This window comes from Phacochoerus africanus, chromosome X, assembly GCF_016906955.1.
Source record: "Phacochoerus africanus isolate WHEZ1 chromosome X, ROS_Pafr_v1, whole genome shotgun sequence".
Classification (NCBI taxonomy): Eukaryota; Metazoa; Chordata; class Mammalia; order Artiodactyla; family Suidae; genus Phacochoerus; species Phacochoerus africanus.
This window is the reverse complement of record NC_062560.1, coordinates 29,445,040-29,465,733: the sequence shown is the minus strand read 5'-3', so window position 1 is coordinate 29,465,733 and position 20,694 is coordinate 29,445,040. Positions and strand designations below refer to the sequence as shown.

Sequence of the window (20,694 nt, the reverse complement as noted above, 5' to 3'; positions counted from 1 at the left end):
AAAAAAAAGAATTTAATTCCTGGTTGCCCAGTAACCATTAAATCCCTCGGCAGTCAGGCAAGAGCCACATTCCAGCCTTGAGACAAGATTTAGCCCTTTCTGAACTTACCCTTAGGCTGTGTTCTGAATGTTTATTTGTAAGTTTAGTTGCTTACAACTTGGAATATAATGTGTTTGGGTCCCCAAGTCACAATATCTGATTTAACCCTCAGAGTGCCTAATGCGCTGCAGGGTGTGATTAGAACACAGCTAAGTGTTTCTATGGGAACAGAATGCTTTTGGGGTAGAAACTTGCGTTGCTGGGGTTTATTCCTCTACTTTAAGAGCTTCTCTGGTTGAGAACTGGACATTTAATCATAAGAGGTCTGGTTGCCTTCCTGGTCCCTCCACCATCCCACTGGCCTTTCAGTTTCCCTCTCTCTGGTCCTTATTTTTCTTTGTATGAAGGTTTCTGTGGTCTCTCAACATCCTTGCCCCACCCTGTGTCCTGGATCCAGGACCTTCTCAGAATACTACCCATCCCCCTCGTGCCGATCAGGATTACAAACTCACTGGGCATGCAGAGCCTCGTTTCTCGGAGAACAGAGGAGTGGGGAAGGCCATCACAAGCACTTTGAATGTCAGAAAGATTTGGCCTTGAATCTAGACTCTAGGATGAAACCTTAGGAAAGTCACTAAACACCTGTGAGCCTCATTTTCCTGATCTTTAACGAGGTTGGTAAAATGGAGCTCAGGGCATTGAGAGCACTTGCTGGCATCAGGTTCAATACCATCTGCCCTTGAGCGCCCAGTAAATGTTACTGTTCCTTTTGCCATTGGCCCGTCACTTCTGTTTTTCTCTTGGATTCTATAGGGAATATTTGGGTACTGAAGGGCTGAAGTAAGAGTCACCTACATTTTTTTAAAGGCTGCTTTAAGATTGCCCCCAAGTAGTTTTGTCCAGGAGTCAGAAGACAATAAAATCTGGGTCAGATTTAGTGAAAGCTGAAGTAAGAGGAGAGATAAAGAGGTAGAGAACAGGGAAATGGCTCCTGCCTTCTGTGCAGTAGGTGTCAATAAAAAAGGGGTGGGGGTAGACTGGACATTGCTACTGAAAGGGGAAAGGGGAACACTAATTTGTGTGACACCACCTATGAGATGTGCAGAGGAACTCAGAGTCTGCCTGATTCTTGGACTGAACCCTCAAACAGGTCAAGTGACAGAGGACATGCTCTATATCAAGCACCTTCCAGCTGCATCAGAGTTTTGAGGTGATAAAGAAGAGTTTCCCCACTAACATGAAAATTTCATTTCTTGATTCAACTGTATTGTCTAGACACCTAGATGGGTGAATGTGGGTCTCTCCCTAAGGCATCGTTTCTTAAAGCAACACAGTCTGTGTCAGAGGACAAGGCAGTCCATTATCGAATGAAAAGCTCCTGCCATTGATTAATTTTATAATGCTAAGTGATTGGTCTTTATTTTTTTTTAAAGAATGATTTCTGTGTTAGCATCTTTAGAAGGATCTTATCACTAGTATCTAGTCTCCAGAAAAAGTAACACATATAAACTGAAAACAAAACATTTTCTGTCACATGCTTCATTTTTATAAACATCATACTATAACTTCCGAATGCATGGGCATTTTTGAGTCACCCATTCCCCTCCCTAACTAGAGTATACACAACACAGAAGCAAGAAAGTTTTATTTTGTTCCTAGCCACTTAAATATCTTGAATTGAGTACTGTCTTGGACTAATTTATTCATGCTTAAGGATTTAACAAATTATCTTCTTCCACTTCTCAAATAACAACAACAATAATAAAAAGCCCAAACAATTTATTTTCCCTAATAAAATTAAATGGCGAGTCCAGCCTAAGGCAGGACAGTTACAAAAAAAGAGTTTTACGAAAAGTTAATTTATTTTCCCACGGTAATTAAGGTCAGGTTTCCACTGATGTTCATTTTGACATCTGTTCATGGTGGTATTGAGGGGAATGGATATTGGGGGGGTGGAAAGTGGGGGCCTGAGAAATAGAGGCAGATGGAGGATGCAAATCATTTTTAATTAGAGCCTGAAACTTAATCTATAAGATGAAGGATAAACTATGAAATCTTCTTTTTAAAATTTTGTTGGAGTATAGTTGACTTACAATGTTGTGTTAGTTTCAGGTGTATAGCAAAAGAGAATCAGTTATACATAAACATATATCCATTCCTTTTCAGATTCTTTTCCCATATAGGTTATGACTGAGTATTGACTACTGAGTAATTTTCCTGTGCTATACAGTAGGTCCTTGTTAGTTATCTGTTTTATATATAGTAGTGTGTATATGCAATCCTAATCTGAGTTTTAAGGCTTCCGAATAGTTGAAAGTTACCAAAGTTTAACAGTTTTTAAAATGACATTTATCTGAGGAGCAGTAAGTAAGACAAGATGCTACTTGGCTTTAAGGAGATTTTGCACTCATGAAGAGATAAAGAATTGGACATGTCTAAAGAGTTAGTGAAAAATTAATTACTTGTAAGTGTTCATGTATACATAGACATTAATTTCCAGAGAAATAACTTGTGTATTTAAAAATTCTAGTCCTCATATCTGGGCAAAGTCAGATTTGTGATAGTCTTATTCAAAACAAATGTCTAGTTAGATGCTCTGCAGATCCATTTATGTCTAGAGGAGTGTCTTAGCCATATAAGCCCTCTCCTAACTTTTTTTTAAACATTAAATGAACTGTCAAGCTGTCCTACATCAGTGGCACCACCTAGTAGCAAGCATGGGGAACTCTGGGATCCAAGACCTCTTTCCTGCTTTGTTCCTCTGCCCAAGGAGTGTTGCAGGGGAAGGAGGGTGCTTGCTGTTTGGTATTCTCCATTTTGTTGTTTATAGTTCAGTTAATGTGTCGGCTAGAAATACATTTGGTGCAAGTAACAAAATATCTGGCCAGCTACTTCTTAACCACATAGGGGTTGATGGTCTTTGAATAACAAGAAATCAGGCCACAGTAGAGCGCTAAAGAGGAATTCAGAGATCTGGGCCTCTGTTCTGCTACAATAGCTTTAGTGAGTGGCCTTTGACTTTCTGCTTCCTTGATGACTGCTGTCCCTCCAGCAGGAAGAGGGAGAAAGGACCTTCTCCCTCTGAGGCCCTTTGTCTTGCAGTTTGGAAAAGGAAACCCTTCCCTGCAGATACCTTGTCAAGCATTGACCGAAACCCTGTCCATGTGGCTGCCACTGGCTAGATTTATAGAGAAGTGAGATGCTCAAACTTTGTAGTAGAGAAAGACCAGGGAGGAAGACAATGAGTGTTGAGGAAGACAATGAGTGTTGAAGCAACCAGCCTACAGAATCTGCCGCCTTTAAATACAGCTGAGTCATCTTTCTAGCTTATAAGCATTCTCTTTAGGTCACCGTTGTTCTGTCTCCTTTCATTCCAACTCCTTTATGTCTGGGGAAAGTCTTTATATCTTTGTGATGTGTGTTTCTAAAAAGAAGCCCAAGCTTCGGCTGGAAGAGATAAGTAACAGAGTTATTCCAATGATGCATCTGGAGCGGGGAGGAAATAATATTATTGAAGAAAAATCAGATGTGGAATCAAGGTTACCAACAGCTTAAGCCTGGTAAAAGTAGGGAAGTTCCTTTGCAAATGTCATTCAGTGCAAACCATTGATTGAGTGCCAGCAATTTTTGTCCTTTGGTGCCTGTGATTTTAAACACAACACAATCTTTCCAGAAGTCTCCATTTCCTTTTTTCCTCTTTTCTTCCTCAAGTGTAAGAATGAAAGATAAAGCTACTTCTAGTTAGTTGTATCATTCATTTTTATCATTATTGCTGTAGATTTTATTTGTATATTGAGTATTTAAATCTTAAGCCTTTGCGGGCCAACTTAGAAATTAGTTACTGTTTCATAAATAACATGGCTTCTATGGAAATTTTTCAGTTCCATCAGCCTTAAAAATGTTCATTGGAATAGTTTATGTCGTGTTGGAAACTACTTTTGTGTTTGATATATAAAAATACACGACTGCCTCCTTGCAGTGTATGTTTCTATATATACAGAAACATGCTCACATCACCAGAGTTTTCTATGCGTATGCTACTTGGCATATCAAAACACCCAGAAAATAACGTATTGATTTTGTGTGAGCGAATAATTTATCTTGTTTTTTCCCAGTATTTTAGGAGCCTGAATCTTTAACCCCTGAGCTTAGTATACAGTTTGGCTTTCACAGTAGATGCTTAGATAAGTGTTAATTGATGATTTTAAAATGTGTAAGTAATTGTCACTTTAGGGAATATTGTCAGTAGACTAGTAGCTAGTAGTTTTGTTTTCCCATTCATTTGTGTACTAGAAAAGTAACTGTATTGAGGCAGTATTTTTGGTGATACCGTCATTTAGTGTGAATGCATTAGTAAAAGGTGGAGTCCAAAGAATTAATAACTGGAAAATTTTTAGAAAACCCAGTAAGAAAATTTTCCACAGCATAATTTGAGTGGAAGCCAGATAACAGCTAGTTATTGGAGAAACTTGACAGTAAAAGCTTTGACATAGACCTGAAAAGGACGGGGAAAGTAAATTTGGGGGGAGAATAGGGAGTGGTCTGGCTGAGGCAGGACTCTAAAAAGAAATGCCTCCTGGGGCCAAAGTGGTAATTTAAATAACTGAAGGTAACTGGGTGGGAACTGGGGCAACCAGAAAAGCTTCTGTTAGGGCTAATTGGGCCTCAGCTTCCCCTATTGTCATGCAAGAATGTGAGTCTTTAGGTTCTTCCCGGGAAGCAAGAGAGTGGGAAATGAGATTTTTAACTGCTGGCAAATCTTTCAACAATTTAAAAAACCACTACGTGAGCCAAAACCAACCACACAATCACAAATAAAAAAGAGATCTGTGGACTAAATTTAGCCAGTTTGTGGCGTCTGGTCTCTGGTTACTGAGAAATCTTTGAAAGAGATTGGAGTTTTGGGAGAAAGACCATATGTTGACATCTTGGGAGATAAGGTGAGGCCAGGGTTGGAATGTTAGAGTTTAGGAAAATCTGGTTGAGTGGTTCTAAAACAGAACAGACAAAAAGATGAGGTTAGCATTAAAAGAAATAAGGAAATGTACTGCTCTTTATCATTAGATTTACCACAAATTCTGACTGTGAGAAAGTATGGTAGATTTGAAATAGGTAGTGTCAACCATATTATAAAGTTTTTTCCAGCCCCCCTCCCCTCAAATAGGGCACAAAATATTTTAAAATTTGTGAATTTTGTTCTATGAACTGTACAAAGGTATGCAAAATCAAGTCACATTTCATAATTTTTCAAATGTCTTACCTTCATTATAAAGAATAAAATTTAATCAAACTATCTCTGCCCTAGAGACTCTGGGATGTATGTTCACTTACAAGGAGAGAGTGGGGAGATTGGTTCAAGAATGAAGTTTAGAAGAGAGTAGAAGGAGACTGGGGCAATTTTGTAAGTTTGTGTAGTTCTGATAGTTGTGTCAGTTAAGAGTGTGATAGGATTGAGGAACACACCAGAGAACAGTGGCTGAAGGTTCTGAGTCAGAGAAAGGAAATAATATCGTTCACCCCAGTTCTGAGAGTACCCTTGTGACGCTAAGTGTCTTCAGGAAGGAAAGAGCGTTGGCTTGATTTGGTGTGGTTCTCCAGGTAAGGCTGATCAGAGATTGAAGATGAGTTTAGAAATCTTGCTGATTGAAGTTTCTTCTGATCAGGATTCCAAACCAGGAATTACTTTAGTAGAAGAGCTTTCTTGGTGAATTGACTGAAGGAGAAAAGGCAGAATATGGAATTCAGGTGTAGGGAATGAAAGAAAGGATTGACATTCTTTCAATGCGCTGACGTGGCACTTGATCCCTCAGTTTTCAGTGCCTGATGTCCCCAAGTTGAGTGACTCCTGATGTCCACCTATCTGGTGCAGCAACTTCTGAGATGAACCCTCCCGCCTTCTGTTTGGGTGAAGCAGGAGGTGGCTAGGATGCTTGGCTGCACGGGGTAGGAGAGAGGATGTTGCAAGCTCTAAAGCCGTGCAGCTACTCCCTGCCTTTTCAGCTGCATCACAGGCCTCAGAAGAACCCAAGGCCTCTAATTCCTGAGACTTCCTACTAGTGCAGCCTATCCCATCCACCTCCTCTTCCCCTCACATGAATTTAGGTTTGGCACTAAATCAGCTACCATCAGGTCATCTTCCAAGCTTCGGAGGTACTGGAGCTCTGGTCTCTTCTCATCTCTTCTCCACTTTTGTCTTTTCTTGTAGGTAGATACCATTTTTAGTTATTTTTTTTTTCTATCATCGTGGTAGTTTAAGAATTAAGGAGCAATCAATGAGTCTGTTCCATCTACCTGCCATGTTTAACTGGAAATCGAAAGACCTGCGTCTTTAACATGATGTGCAGGGCCCAGTAGTGGGGTTCCCCCTGCCTTCCTGGCAGGTGGGAACTGGGGCCTCTTTTCATCCTTGCTGAAATTTCAGCACTATGGGCCCTTTTAGGATTTTTGATGGTCCACAGTCTTCTCTACATAAGAGCTTTTTTTGAACATGCTGACCTTTCACCTTGCTTTGCTTTTCCTACTTTTTACCTGGCTAACACCCATCACCCTGCAGATCTTAAATGTCACTTTCTCAGTGAAGCCTTCCTGGCCTGTGAGTGAGTGTTTGCTCACTCTCAGTAAGCATTGAAAGGGTAAGTGGGTTATGGATAGATGGATGTCGTTATTTATTTATTTTTGTCTTTTTTTTTTTTTTTTTTTTTTTTTTTTTAGGGCCGTACCCACAGCATATGGAGGTTCCCAGGCTAGGGGTCAAATTGAAACTGTAGCCACTGGCCTACACCACAGCCACAGCAACGCCAGATCCTTAACCTACTGAGCAAGGCCAGGGATCGAACCTGCATCGCATGGATACAAATCAGATTCGTTTCTGCTGAGTCACCATGGGAACTCCTGTTTTATTTTTTTGAGTAATAGTGATTAACAACATTTTATGAGTTTCAAGTGATCACCATTACATTTCTCCTTCTGTATACCCTATAGCTTGCTCACCATCAAAAGTTTAGTTTCCATTTGTCACCATACAGTTGATATTCTTCACCCATTTCACCTTCCCCCTCTAGTAACTAGTACTCTGTTCTCTGTATTTATGTGTTTGTTTTTATTTGGTGGATGTCTTTTAAAAAGCTGTAAACCAGTTTTGCCTAAAGAGTCTTTTTAAATAAAAAAAAATATATATATATATATATATATAGGGAGGCAAGGTTTTGAGAATTAGGGCCTAAATTCTGTCCAATTTGAAGCCTTAAAGGAAAAGGAACGTGGCGTAGCAGTGTCCACATGAGTCATTTCTCCATTATATGGGGGAGAGTTCGGGCCCAGCAATGGTATTATGGTACTTAAGATACAGGGTCCTGTAAAGAATTTTACATTGCCTGCTTGTTACAGAAACCACTTTCTCGACAAACCTTTTACCAGAGCAGCAAACAAGGAAAAAAGCTAATTTGAATTTCAACTCTTCCACCCAGCAAGCGTTGCTAAGAAGTAATGAGATTGTACTGAGGAAGGCCAAGAAAGAGGCGGGAGCCAGAAAGGCCTTGAACAACCCGCAGTCATGATTTTGTGCTTTTACTTCAAAATTGAGCTTCCCATTTTTTTTGTTTTTGTTGTGGTTTTGGTTTGGTTTGTTTCTCCCTTTCACAATTCGGTCTTCCACCTTTGCACTACCCTGGATGCTTTATTGCTTCTCTTCATTTTTTAGAAGAATTCTAGAGAGTAACTGGTAGCAAATAAGAAATACCATTTCACACCCAGAAACAGAACTTGATAGTAACTATAAATTCACCATCACAGCTTTCTGCAGCTCACAAGTATGAATGTGCAATTCCTGTTTATCTCTATGTAGGTTTATTTTTTTCCCTGTTTAAGTAAAGCTCAGTGTTAATGATGAGGTTTTAATCAGTTTAGATTTTAAAAGGTCTCAAATATATCTAAATAATTATAGACCAAGTATGATGTGTTAATGTACCTCTTCTCTCATGGCCGATTCTTTAACAATAGGTTCCAGAAATCTTCCCTGGTCTTGAAGAGTTCCCAATAATTCTGCATTGTACTCTAAAAGTTCTGAAGCCTGGACATCTTGGCTTAATTTGCTTTCAATCCAGACATGGTTTAAATTACTCAGTTTATCTCAAGCCTCATAAAGACCTGTCCATGGTTCTTGTCTGTGCTAGGGAATTTGAGCTGGCAAGAATAATACTCGCCATGTGGAGAGTCCACTAGAACGCTATAGGAAGAATGAGGCTGGGGAATCAGAGAGATGTTATTCTATTTTGAAATCTCCTGCCTTCTTATGATAGAAGAGAATGTGGTAGTGGTGGTGGTGGTGAGGATACTGTCTTGTTCTGGCTTCTTTAGAAAATTTGGAAAATATTTAAAATAGGGATGCAGTAGTAGTTTAATTCACACATTGTATGCCAACTACTCAAGTTGGAACTGTACCAAAAAAAATCATATTTCCTCTGAACTTTATTTTTCACTTGTGATCACCTGAGTGGTTGGGATTACTTTTCTGCAGGGAAATAGAATTGATAGGAAACAAAGACCATGACACTAATTTATCTGTTGGAATAATCTTTAACCATCCAGCTCTTTCCACTCATTACACTTATGAGGTCATTGTCATTCTACCCAATAGATAAGCACACTGAAATTTTGGGCCTTTCTAAAAAGTGCCCATAAGCCATTGGAAAGCTGGACCAAAATACTCCTTGTTTTCAATTCTGGACCTCCCTTCAGTCACAGGTAGCAGGATTTTTGAAGTATGGTAAAAAGGCAGAAACCAGCTGTAAAATTGAAATGAAGGGGCTTAATGTTTTATTTCTGTGTTTTCCAAATGTTCCCATGACTTTAAAATGCTGAGGTGGTGTTCAGTTTTTTTGCAGGAGCATATCCAACAATTTGTAGATTTGTGACTCGAACTTCATTGGTCAGTCCTCTGGTGAATTTGACACCTTCCACCACTACCTTCCACAGAATGAAGGGTAAAGTCATACAACAGAAATATTTACCAAAGTCAAGGGAAATTCAGAGCCTAAAGAAAGGGGCAACAAAACCTATTATTTGTTTTATACCTCCAAAAAAAAAAAAAAAAAAAGCTGAATGGACCATCACTTCAGTAGCTGGTGATTCTGCTTGAAAGGGTAGATGGTGTAATATTTCCCCCTGCTCCTTAAATTTCTAGATTTCTCTATTTTCAGGCCAGAACCAGCCCTGGATAAAATAATTCAAGTCATGCAGAGGAATGTACAGTTCAGCATGTTTATCCTTCTGAAGGGCGCTTTCCACCAGCTGCCATGAAAATGTTGTGTAACTTGTTTCTTGGATAATCTGATGCCTCTTGGGTTCCACTTATGAGAGCCAGTGAGCTCATCACAACATGGGCCAGAGTCGTAGAAAGGCAGCTCCCAGGGAAAGTAGAGGCTGGCCTCCCATGGGAGATGAGGATCAGGCCTCTAAGCTTTATGCTGTGTGCATACTCTAGCTACAAGATCAGCTCCAGCCTCAGCCTGGGACAGTGTCCCATTGTCCACAGCTGTATGACATCTTGAGGTTTCAGTGTGTATCCTACACATTTTCACAAGGCGGAGACTTATCTCTTCCAGCTGTAAGCCAGTGGGAGGGGTGCTGCCGATTCCTAGCAACACATGCAGACTCAAACAACACAGATGGTTAACTCTCTGGAGTAGGACATTGAGGGCACAGTAGAACTCTGTTGCAATTCACTGATGCTTACTGGATGCTGGTGGCGGGAAGCTGGCTCTCTGCATTATGTTTTGAGGGTATGCTTGAAAGGGTGTCAGAGTGGATTAACTCTAGGCTGAATGTTGCCGTGGTGAGAAGGATTTGGAAGGGATGCAAGTTTGAAGTGCTTCAGGGAAGCTGAGAGCACTGCTAGAGCAGGAGTGTTCCAGATGCTTGTCTCTGATAGTATTTTGCCATGACCCACGCCCTCAAGGGATCAGATCATCCTTGCTGCTCCCACTTGCTGCTCTCTATCTCCTGGAATCAGCCAATACTTGGTATGAACGTGGGGATTGGATGGAGCTTTTGACCTCATTTAGACCATTTGTTCTGTCTAAATAGATGGAGGAAAGTTGGAAAGAGGACACTTTTTATTTATTGAATGTATTTTATTGGTGTTGACCATAAATGGGAGGCCCACAAATACATTCCAGAGGTTAGGTTTTGGTCTTATTGACTATTATAGCCATCAAATAATCTAAAAGCCCACATAATGGATGTAGAAAGATAGAAAAACAAAAGACAGTACAGATCTCTATACAGAGTTTATACACAAACTTTAACAATAGGGAACAAGAAACTGTATTAAGATATACAATTAAAGGCTCAGTTGTACTTGCAGGTGCATGTGAATCACCTGGGTGTCTTGTTGAACTGTTGATTCTGATTCATAGAGCTGGGTGGGGCCAGAGATTCTGGATTCCTAACAAGCTCCAAAGAGCTGCTGATGCTTTTGGTCCTCGAATCATACTTCGAGTAAAATGGATCTGCCCAGGTTCTCTTGGGTAGGTGTTGGTAGCCATCCATGGTTAGTATCCACATCTTGGCTACTAGTTTGTAATCATACCTAGTCTCAGAAATAGCTCTGTCATATATGAACACTTATTAGTCCCAGAGCAGAAAACAATTTTAGAGCCTGTGCCCAAGGCACCGTGAAGTCACAGCTCTGCCTTTCTGAGTGCTTGGCGGGAGAGTTTCCCCATCCACACCTGCCACAGTCCTCAACCCAGTGGCTCTCAAAGTGTGGTCCCTGGACCACCAGCAGCAGCACCTAGAAACTGGTAAGAGATGCAGATTCTCAGGCCCTCCCCAAACTCAGGGAATCAGAAAATCTGGGTGCAGGGCCTGGAGATCTGTATTTTTTTTTTACTAGCCCTGCAGGGGATTCTGATGAATGCTCAAGTTGGAGAAGCACTGCTCTAACAGAAGGATTCTGTCAGCCATCTAATTGAATTCAGACAACCAAGAACCCAATGAACTACAGCTGGAGACCTTGGAATCCAGCCTAGGGCACCATTTTTAAAGGTGGAGAGCCCTGCTAGATTCTCCTCACAGCCTGTTAATGGAAGGGCAGGGAATGTTTCTCAACCTTTTTCAATGGTCCTTGTATTTTGTAAACCACTAATAACACTAACACAAGCCCATGGAACATTAATTAGGATACTTGGTGTATTAATAGGATTTTAGGTATAACAAGAGCTAAATATAGCTGAAGCACTTACAGTGGTGGCCTCTGGAGTGAGGCTTTTTGATTAATTGTTAGCCAGCCACCCCTGGAGTGTGCTTTCCTGATTAAGACAACTGACCGCCTCTTCAGCATAGCTTAAGCTAACACACATATACATCATATTGTACTGAGGGGTTTTTTGGTTTGTTTAACTCCTAATATCTACTTTATTAAGGCATACTTTAAACACAATAAAATGTACCTGTTTTAAGTATATAGCTTGAATTTTGACAGATGTATACATTCAAGTAACCTCCGTACCAATCAAGATATTTAACATCTTGGTCATGTGAAGAGTTCCCTTGTGTTCTTTTCATTCAGTTACCCATCCCCTCTCCCCTTTCTGGCTACCATCTTTCTGCCTTGTGTCAGTATAGGTGAAAGTTACCTGTTTTAGAATTTCATATAAATGGAATCAAATAATTTTTTTTCACTCTATCTGGCTACTTTTACCCAGAGTGATGTTTTTCAGATTAGTTCACACTGTTGCATTATCAGTAGTTAGTTCCTTTGTATTGCAGAATAGTATCCCATTGTGTAGCTACACCACAATTTGTTTATTCATTCTCCTATTGTTTGCTTTCAGTTCTTGTCTATTATCTATTAAAGCTCCTATGGGCATTCATGTACTGTCTTTTTGTGGACATGTTTTTATTTCTCTTGGGTGAATATCTTGGAGTAGAATATTTGCCTCATAAGATAGGTACGTATTTAATTTCGTGAGAAATGGCTCACATGGTTTTCCAAAGTGGTCATACTATTTTATATTCCCACCAACACCGTACGAGAGTTCCAATTGGTCCACATCCTCACCAACCTTTAGTGTTATCAGTCTTTTGGGGTTTTGCATTGAATATTTTAAAGTAAGTTACAGACATTGCTTTTCTTTCCCCTTATTTCAATTTAGATTGTAATGTTTGGTCTCTGCAAAGGCCATCAATCTAATAATGTTGACCCAAGTGACTTGGATATGGATTAAATTATTTCCCTTTCCTAACCTCTAATTAGAATTGGTTTCGAGGGTGCCATTTGGTTTTGCAGTTAATCATGTTTGCCAGTTTATTTTTTCTTTTTTCATTCTTTTGTTCATTTATCCGTTCAGTCTGTCACCCAGTCCCTGAGCTATAGTACAGCTGCTTTTTCAGAGGGCAGTCATATGTTAAGTCACTGAAAAATAGAACAGAAATCGGAGACAAGGTACTTATCTTCAAAGAGCTTTTTGGAGCTGGGTTTATGAAACATAAATACATAGAAATTCTGGAAAAGAAATACAGCTTGGTATATTATCAAGACTTGAACAAAATTGAGCAAGGGCATCATCTAGGAGTTCCCTGGTGGCTCAGCAGCTTAAGGATCTACTGTTGGGACTGCTGTGATTCCTGGCCCGGGAACTTCCACATTTGGCATGGCCAAATTAAGAAAAGGGAGAAGGGAGGAGGCATCGTCTAAATAGAGACTTCTGCTAGGTGAGGCGAGTTGGGCTTGATAGGCAGGTGACAATAGAAACCACTGTAGCAGCAATTATTGAGTCGTTGATTTGTGCAGAATATTACAATGATTGCACCTTAGAATATAAAGCTAAATGTTCATTTTAATCCCAACTTAATTTATGCAGAATATGTACAGAAACAAATATTCATCCTGATAAGGAATGGCAACTTCTCTTGTTGATATCTAGTATCATTGTTGTGTATTTAGCTTGCCTCCAACTTTTGACCAGCAAAAACTTCCAGTTAGTAAATGTATGTGTACACACGTGTGTGAGTTTGGAACTTCTTTTTAGGCCAGCTTTCTTTCATCTTGTCATTGTTGAATGGATTTTTAAATAAGTGCAAAATAGTTAAATGAAAGGAACATGTGGAATCAGGTAGAATTAAACCTGGAATGAAGGTTAATTGTGCCAATTGTATTTTAAAATACATCTCACACACAGACACACACAGTGTTGAGTAAGAAATATTCAAAACATTAGCAGTGCATATCTTTGGGTAATGGGATTATGGATGATTTGTTTACTTGATTTTATATTTTCCTTTAATTTCTAAGTTTTTCACAGTGAACATGTGTAACTTTCATAATCAGAAAAAATGTTATATTGCCAGTTGATTGTTTGCCTAACTCTCATAGCTATTTCAATGATAATTTCTCTGTTCCCTTTAATCTTTCTATAGCAAAGACTCACTACAATAAAACTGGGATTAGTCTGAAAAAACAAATAGGAGTTCCCTTTGTGGCTCAGTGGTAACAAACGTGACTAGGATCCATGAGGATGAGGTTCCATCCCTGGCCCTGCTCACTGGGTTAAGAATCCAGTGTTACTGGGAGCTATGGCATAGGGTGCAGATGCGGCTCAGATCCTGCAATGCTGTGGCTGTGGTGTAGGCCGTCAGCTGCAGCTCCCTTTTGACCCCTAGCCTGGGAACTTACATATGCTGCAGGTGTGGCCCTAAAAAGACAAAAACAAATAGCTCTCCTTTTCTTTTTTTTTCCTTTTGGTCTTTTTAGGGCTGCGCCTATGGCATATGGAAGTACCTAGGCTAGGGGTCCAATCCAAGATGCAGCTGCCGGCCTAACCACAGCCACAGCAACACCAGATCCTTAACCCACTGAGCGAGGCCAGGGATCAAACCTGCATCCTCACGGATGCTGGTTGGATTCATAACCACTGAGCCACAATGGGAACTCCCTCTCCTGCTTTTCTGTCTTGGGAACAAGGACTGTATGAGCGCCCTGTAGGCTATGCCACTCTTGTCCCTCACAGAACTTAGCTTTCCTGATTGTCAAAGAGCAAAAAGACATTTTTTTTTTTTCATTTCCCATGTTGACAGAATTTTACCTCCCCAAACTTGGGGCATATACAAGAGAGATTATTTTCCTATCCTTTTGTTGTTGTTGGCAAGTCATTGGGAGTTTATCTGTGTTTTTTGGTGACATAAGAAATGATCTTTTTTTCCCCCCTTTTTTCTTCAGCTGACCTGAATAATGTCAGGTTCTCGGCTTATAGGACTGCCATGAAGCTCCGAAGACTGCAGAAGGCCCTTTGCTGTAAGTATTAACCAGTGTTCGAAATAGTTGATAGTTACTCCTTGCTTTAAAAAAAAAAGTCACTGGGGATGTTTGACTTTTGGAGAGCAGAGAAGTAGCTCCCACAAGTCCAGTTGTAACATAGACTTCTTTTTTTTTTCTTTTTTAAAATTATGGTTGATTTACAATGTTGTGTCAATTTCTGCTGTATAGCATAGTGACCCAGTAATATACACATATATGTGTGTGTGTATATATATATATATATATGTATGTGTGTGTGTGTATATATATAAATATATATATATATACACACACACACTTTTTCTTATACTATCTTCCATCATGCTCTACCCCAAGAAATTGGACAGAGTTCCCCGTGCTGTACAGTAGGACCCCACTCCTGCAAATTCAGTTTTTAAAGATATCTTTGACTTAGTGTTCACCTGGACTGTTTTGTTATATTGTCATTCCTGTCACCATTCCTCAGCTACTGATGTTGAATTGTTAAGATACTGATACTTTTTATTTTCCAACCAATGGCTTTGGATCCAGAATTATCTTTATGAAACTTGAATTCTCTCCCCCTCTTCTACCTTTATTTCTTCTTAGAACATGTATTTAATATTTGAAGTATTAGCATTAGATTGCCTTATCCAAACCAAGTTCACAGATGTGTATTGTTCTTTAGCTTGAATGCTGATGTTCAGATAAATGCTGTAATAGAAGAAAGATGACAAGACTGTTTTTCTGCTTCTGCTAAAGAGCATACCTCAATGGGAAAAATCCCAGTGCCATACAGCTCTCTCTTTTCATCAGATAATTTATATAACCATCTTTTATCAAGTATTATATCTCAATATTATCAAGTATAATATTGAGAGCCCATGATGATATGACCATGAAACAGATAGGAACAGTCCCCACCCTAATGGAACATACAGTTTAATGAGGGATATACAGGGTGTCCATAGGATAGAGACATAGTATGAACATATATAGGATCATCAAGAATATCTACACTCTGTTAAAAAAAAAATACAGTGATAATGCCTCTATTTCCAGGCTTTATGGGCACCCTGAGGAAAAGTGAAGAGACAGTTTCAAAGTCATAAAGTCATTTGACAGTGGAAGAATGGGGCACGATGAGAGCAGCTAGTTGTGGGGTTGAGGTACAGAGAAGGTTTGTTTAAAGAGGTAGTACCTAAGCTCTGTGAGTCCAGAAGGGAGAGCAGGTCTCACTCTAGGGAGTCTTCTTGTCAGAAGGCGCAGCATGTGCTGCGGCATGAAGTTCAGAGATGCATCCAGGAGCTTAAAATACTTCTGCATGGCTAAAGCACAGGAGACACAGGGAAGGGGCACTGGTGAAATATTTGACTGGAGCAAGTGGGAGGCAGATTGTGAATGGCTTTTTATAAACTTAAAGAAATGAGAGGTCAGTGGGGAGCCATGCAACAGGATGGCATGATGGGATTGTCATTTGGAAAGATCCGTCTGGCTGTGGGCTGGAGCCCCCATTGGCAGTGATATATGTTTTGGGGGTGGGGAATGTACAACTGACAAGGGAGAGATTGGGTGAGCAGTTTTAGTAATCTAAACCAGCAGTATGGTGACCTGAGTTGGCAAAGTAGGAGTGGAGATAAGTGGGGAGAATTGAGAAATCCAAGGTGGAACCAATAGGCCTTAGTGATGAGTTTGACGTGCTAGGTGAAGGGGAAATCAAGGATGATACTTAGGTGTGCAGCTTGGATGAGTGCCGGACTCACCTGGCAGAGTTGGGCATATAGCTGTGGTGCTCAGGAGAAATAAGTGATATTTAGGAATCATAAGCATGTAGATGCTCAGAGAGAGTGTAAAGGAGCAAGAAAGGAGTATTTAGGACAGTGAGCAAACAACATACAGTGTGGAGGAGAGTTCTGGTGCTCCACTTGGCAGTAGAAGGTGATGAAATTGGGGTCAGACTTACCTTTGTAGAGGAGAGAGCTCAGCTGAGGAGCAGTGCCATGGAGCCCAGAGTCTGCTGAGTCTCTCCCTGGGCTCACCTGGTAGTCAGGAGCTGCGTGGCTCTTTCCCAGGTACACAGAGGACAGCTGGGCCAGAGAAATGAGGATCTGGGCAAAAGAGTGGTTAAGTGGTTGGAGTGCTGTCTCTCAAGTCCATGTTGGGGAGGTGAAGCTGTGAATTCAGGTGGAAGCTGGTACTTTAGGAGGTAAAGGGATCAAGAGGCTACCTGTTGAGGGAGAGGTTGTGTGGAAGTGACTGGAAGGCCATGAAGTTGTGGTCACACAATGGCCTAGCTAAACGTTATTTCAGAAGTGGAACAGTTCAGCTGGGTAGGTCTGGGATGTGACCACTTGAGTGGGTGGCAGAGGTGGGCCTGATGTGAATCTCCATGGAGATGGAATAGTAAGTTAAGGAACCAAGAGGCTAGAGTAATGCACATGTCATCCCCGCCAGTGTTGAAATCACCGAGGATTGGGGCCGGAACTGGGGAAGAGCGGAGGGCTGTATCCTGTATACTAAATCTCAGGGGGACTTCAGAGGCCAGTGGTAAGATAGATAAAGGGTGTTTGGTGGTGGTGGTGGTGGTGGTGTGTGTGTGTTGACATGAAAATGGAGAAGAAATGGCCTAGAAGTGAAATTACGTGGAAGGGGACAGTGGGCTTTTCCTCGTCTTGGTCTTTCCAATCTTCAGCACAAAGCCTGGCACACAGAAGGGCTTGATATGTTTTCAGGGAATGGATGTGTAAATGAAAGTAAATTTAGGCTTCCATTTCCTTACAGCTCATAGTCTGAAGTAATTATTTTTCAGCTATATAGCTGCCAAGCTTCAGTGATTTTTAAAGGGCTCCTCAGGCCTTGGATTTCCTTAGGGACCTGTTAATGTACCAGAGCTGGAAAGAGGCAGTTTGGGGTGGGGTGGAGTCAGAAGGCTGGATAGAGAAAATATTCTGTCTCTTTTGCTTCTTCTGTCCCTGCCCCATCCAAGAGGGACTACCTGCCATTGAGAAAGGGGAAGTTATGAAATGGTTATTGTAAAGTGCTATAGTATATAGTCCTGGGAAATATGGAAAGTCCTGGGAGATATGGAAAGTTCAGAAGAGATCATCAGCTGATCCAGGTTATACTATGAAAAAGACCCCAAATTGACTAGATTGGAAAACCCTTTCCATAACATTCCTCTTGACCTTGGATTTAGGCATTATTCAGATCCTCTGTTAAAAAAGATTTCTGTTCGCATGTGTCTTATTGTCTATTTCAATTTATGGTAAATTTCCAATAAACATTGGGAAAATGGGAATTCAATATTATAAAAAAAAATTTGGCCATGGACAGTTATAACCTGGTAATAAAGTTAAGCTCTGAATGTAGAATGTAGAATTTTCACTTGTTAAACAGATGTGAAATTCTCAGCATTTTCTTTCTAAACATGACTTTTCTCATATTTGAAAAAGATTTAGGTATAGCAAAATTAGGGTATACTTATCTAAATTACTGGATTTTCAAGAATGGTAGGGGGTTCCACATGTAGTATGAATATAGAATGAAGAGTTGACCCATCCTTTTATTATTGAAAACGTGTGTGGTCACATTAACTGTTTAGTAGATGATTTCAGAATTTCCTCTTAATTTTAGATTTGCTTAGGTTTATCTTCTGGCCTTTTTGTTTTTGTCATTTCAATGCTTGCAAGGCCATGATAAAGAGCTATTGTCTGTAGTTCAGGCAAACAAAACTTGTCCTGGCCAGCTTTTCCAACTAAAAGTCGCTTCCACTAACTCTTACTTGAATGAAAATTAATGATGTTATCATGATGATTTCCTGATGCCAGTAAAGAGTCTGAATTACGGATGCCTTAGAAAATCTGCACTGCTACTGCCATTAAGCACTTGGTCTTATTTTTGTTCCACTTCACTGTCAAAGCTTCAATACTGCAGAAACCTGAATACCACAGTTTTATCCACTATAGAGAATTTGCTATTTAAGTCTTAGAGCGTCACCATTGGCCTATAATGTCCCCAAATTGTAATCGGTTTAATGTTGCATGATTCCATACTGCTTTTCAAAGCATTGTGAATGAAAATTAAACTCGACAGAAAAGCAGAGACAAAGAAAAAATCTGGGGAAGGAGGATTTATAAGCTGGTTCCTATGGCTAATACTCTATTGAAAGTTAGGAAAAAGATAATCTAAGCTTTTTCTTTCCCTCCAGTAGGTCTGATGACATCCTATAGGTTTGTGGCATCTAAAAAATTTTAAAAATATAGCCCGCTTCTAAGAGCAGAAATGAAAATACACTTAACAAAGCCTGTGTTATTTCGTTTATTAGTGTGTGGTGGGTTGGAGAGAGCCCAAACCATAGGGCTAAATATACTGCAGTTGATAAATGTGACAAATTGAGAACAATTTGCTTCTGTTCAGCAACAAAATCACACAGTAGAGGAATTTTGTACACCCTGGAGTGGTCTGAATAGAGGCCCAGCTGCCACCTTCACCCTTACTGCGACATGCTCGGTGAAATAGGTGCCCCCTTTTTGGTAAATGCACCTGTCCTTTTGAGGCAGGTATTTTACAGAGGTGGTGTTAGCTAGGGCTTGGTTGCTCAAGAAGACTCACAGGACCCACAATTACAGGGCTTACAAGTCTACAGTCTATTGCAGGAAAAGACTATGGTAAAGTAACAGCATTCAAGTCAGGATATGCATCCAAAGCCATTGGCAGCAAGGGGGCCTGAGAGGCCAGTGTCATTTTGTCCCTTCCTCACAAAAATCTCCTATTCCCATATACTGTATATTACTTTTCACCTAGGTGGGAGGCCAGGTTTCTGATAGCTCAGAATTCAAAATATCTTGAGGACAGGATTTCTGGTCATGGCTCAGTAGAAATGAATCTGACTAGCATCCATGAAGACGCAGTTTCGATCTCTGGACTCGCTCAGTGAGTTAAGGATCTGGCGTTGCTGTAAGCTGTGGTGAAGGTTGCAGACGGGGCTCGGACCTGGCGTTGCTGTGGCTGCGGTGTAGGCCAGCAGCTACAGCTCTGATTTGACCCTTAGCCTGGGAATCTCCATATGCTTCGGGTGTGGCCCTAAAAAGAAAACAAGACAAAAGAAATAAACAAACAAACACATCTTGAGGATAGAGCCAAACTCATTTTCTCTGCTTACATGGTTTGACAGATATTGATGCATAAAGAGAGGGATCTCCTAACAGGAGCCATCTCTGTCCGGGGGAAGCTCTGTAGTCCTGTTGAAAATGTGTCCCATACCTATGAGTGGCACACTAAGGGGAGGGAGGGTTGGTTCTCAGTCATGGTGCTGAAGTTTGCAAGGAGCACCTTGTAGTGTCCATTGTCCAGTCATCATCACATCCTTGTCTTTCCTCCTGGAACTGGATTTGGATTCCCTTGATGTGTTCTTTTTTTGCACTTAGGAGGTCTTTTGCATCACCTTCTCTTTTCTAGGTAGTCCTCACCCAGCTCCTAATTCTCCTAAGATTCTTTTATTTCAAGTGATCCCATGTTCTTTGACACACCAGACAGGTTGTGGCCACTGTGTACTAACATCTTAACTCTAACTAGGAAATGCAGTTGAGGTACAAAAATGTTGAGTCTTCCAGGCTAACATCCTAGGAATAGCAGTCACTCCTAATAAATGAACTTTGGTTTGGGTATGCCATAGAGATAACTATAACCATCACCATCAAATTTCTGGCTTTTCACATTAGGCTAGTGATGTAATCTTGCTCTGCTGAGGACACAGAGACAAGTGCATCTGACCACAGTCAACCCACAGCAAGAGCCATGGGTTTTACTTGTGTTTCTTGAGCAGAGGACACATGAGGCCAGAATGGGTCTCATTGGTAGCTGCCTGAATTAAGACCTCATGCATACTAAGTATTTATGAGTGTAATTAGTGCCTCTTGTATATTTGGTATGCAATAAGCATTTCATATTCAGGTGCCTCTGGAATATTAGGTATCTCTTGGTCCTTTGACCTCTTTCCATACCTTTTTATGTTTAACATAAATGTGTTGTACTTATTTATACCCAACACACCTCGTGAATTCTGCCTATGTCAAACAAACTCGTATACTCAAAACATCTTAAAAGTTTTCATCTATGATTTACAAACTACTTGATCATTTAAAATGAAATTGAAAACTCTCAAAAGTAAATGTATATTACATCCATATTATCAACTTAATCCAGACTTTTATGTGGAAACTTCCATATGAAGAAAATAAGTATAAACAATACATCTGAATGTCTAAGTAACAAAACCCCTCAAATTTCTGGCTTTTCAATATCAGATAATTAGGCCACTAAAATCAAATTATTTTTCCCTTAATGATCCAAGCGTCCCAATTGCCCCTCCACTAATGTA

The 20,694-nt window shown here is 40.3% G+C and overlaps 1 protein-coding gene across 10 annotated transcripts in view; it reads left to right on the top strand.

Annotated features, from left to right (window-relative positions):
• Nucleotides 1-20,694, top strand: part of DMD (dystrophin) — a 2,144,556-nt gene that overhangs the window by 2,020,367 nt on the left and 103,495 nt on the right. For all 10 annotated transcript variants that reach the window (XM_047764837.1, XM_047764839.1, XM_047764840.1 and 7 more), the window contains one exon: nucleotides 14,259-14,333. In XM_047764837.1, coding sequence (XP_047620793.1) covers nucleotides 14,259-14,333 — 75 coding nt within the window. The remainder of the gene's footprint in view (nucleotides 1-14,258; nucleotides 14,334-20,694) is intronic.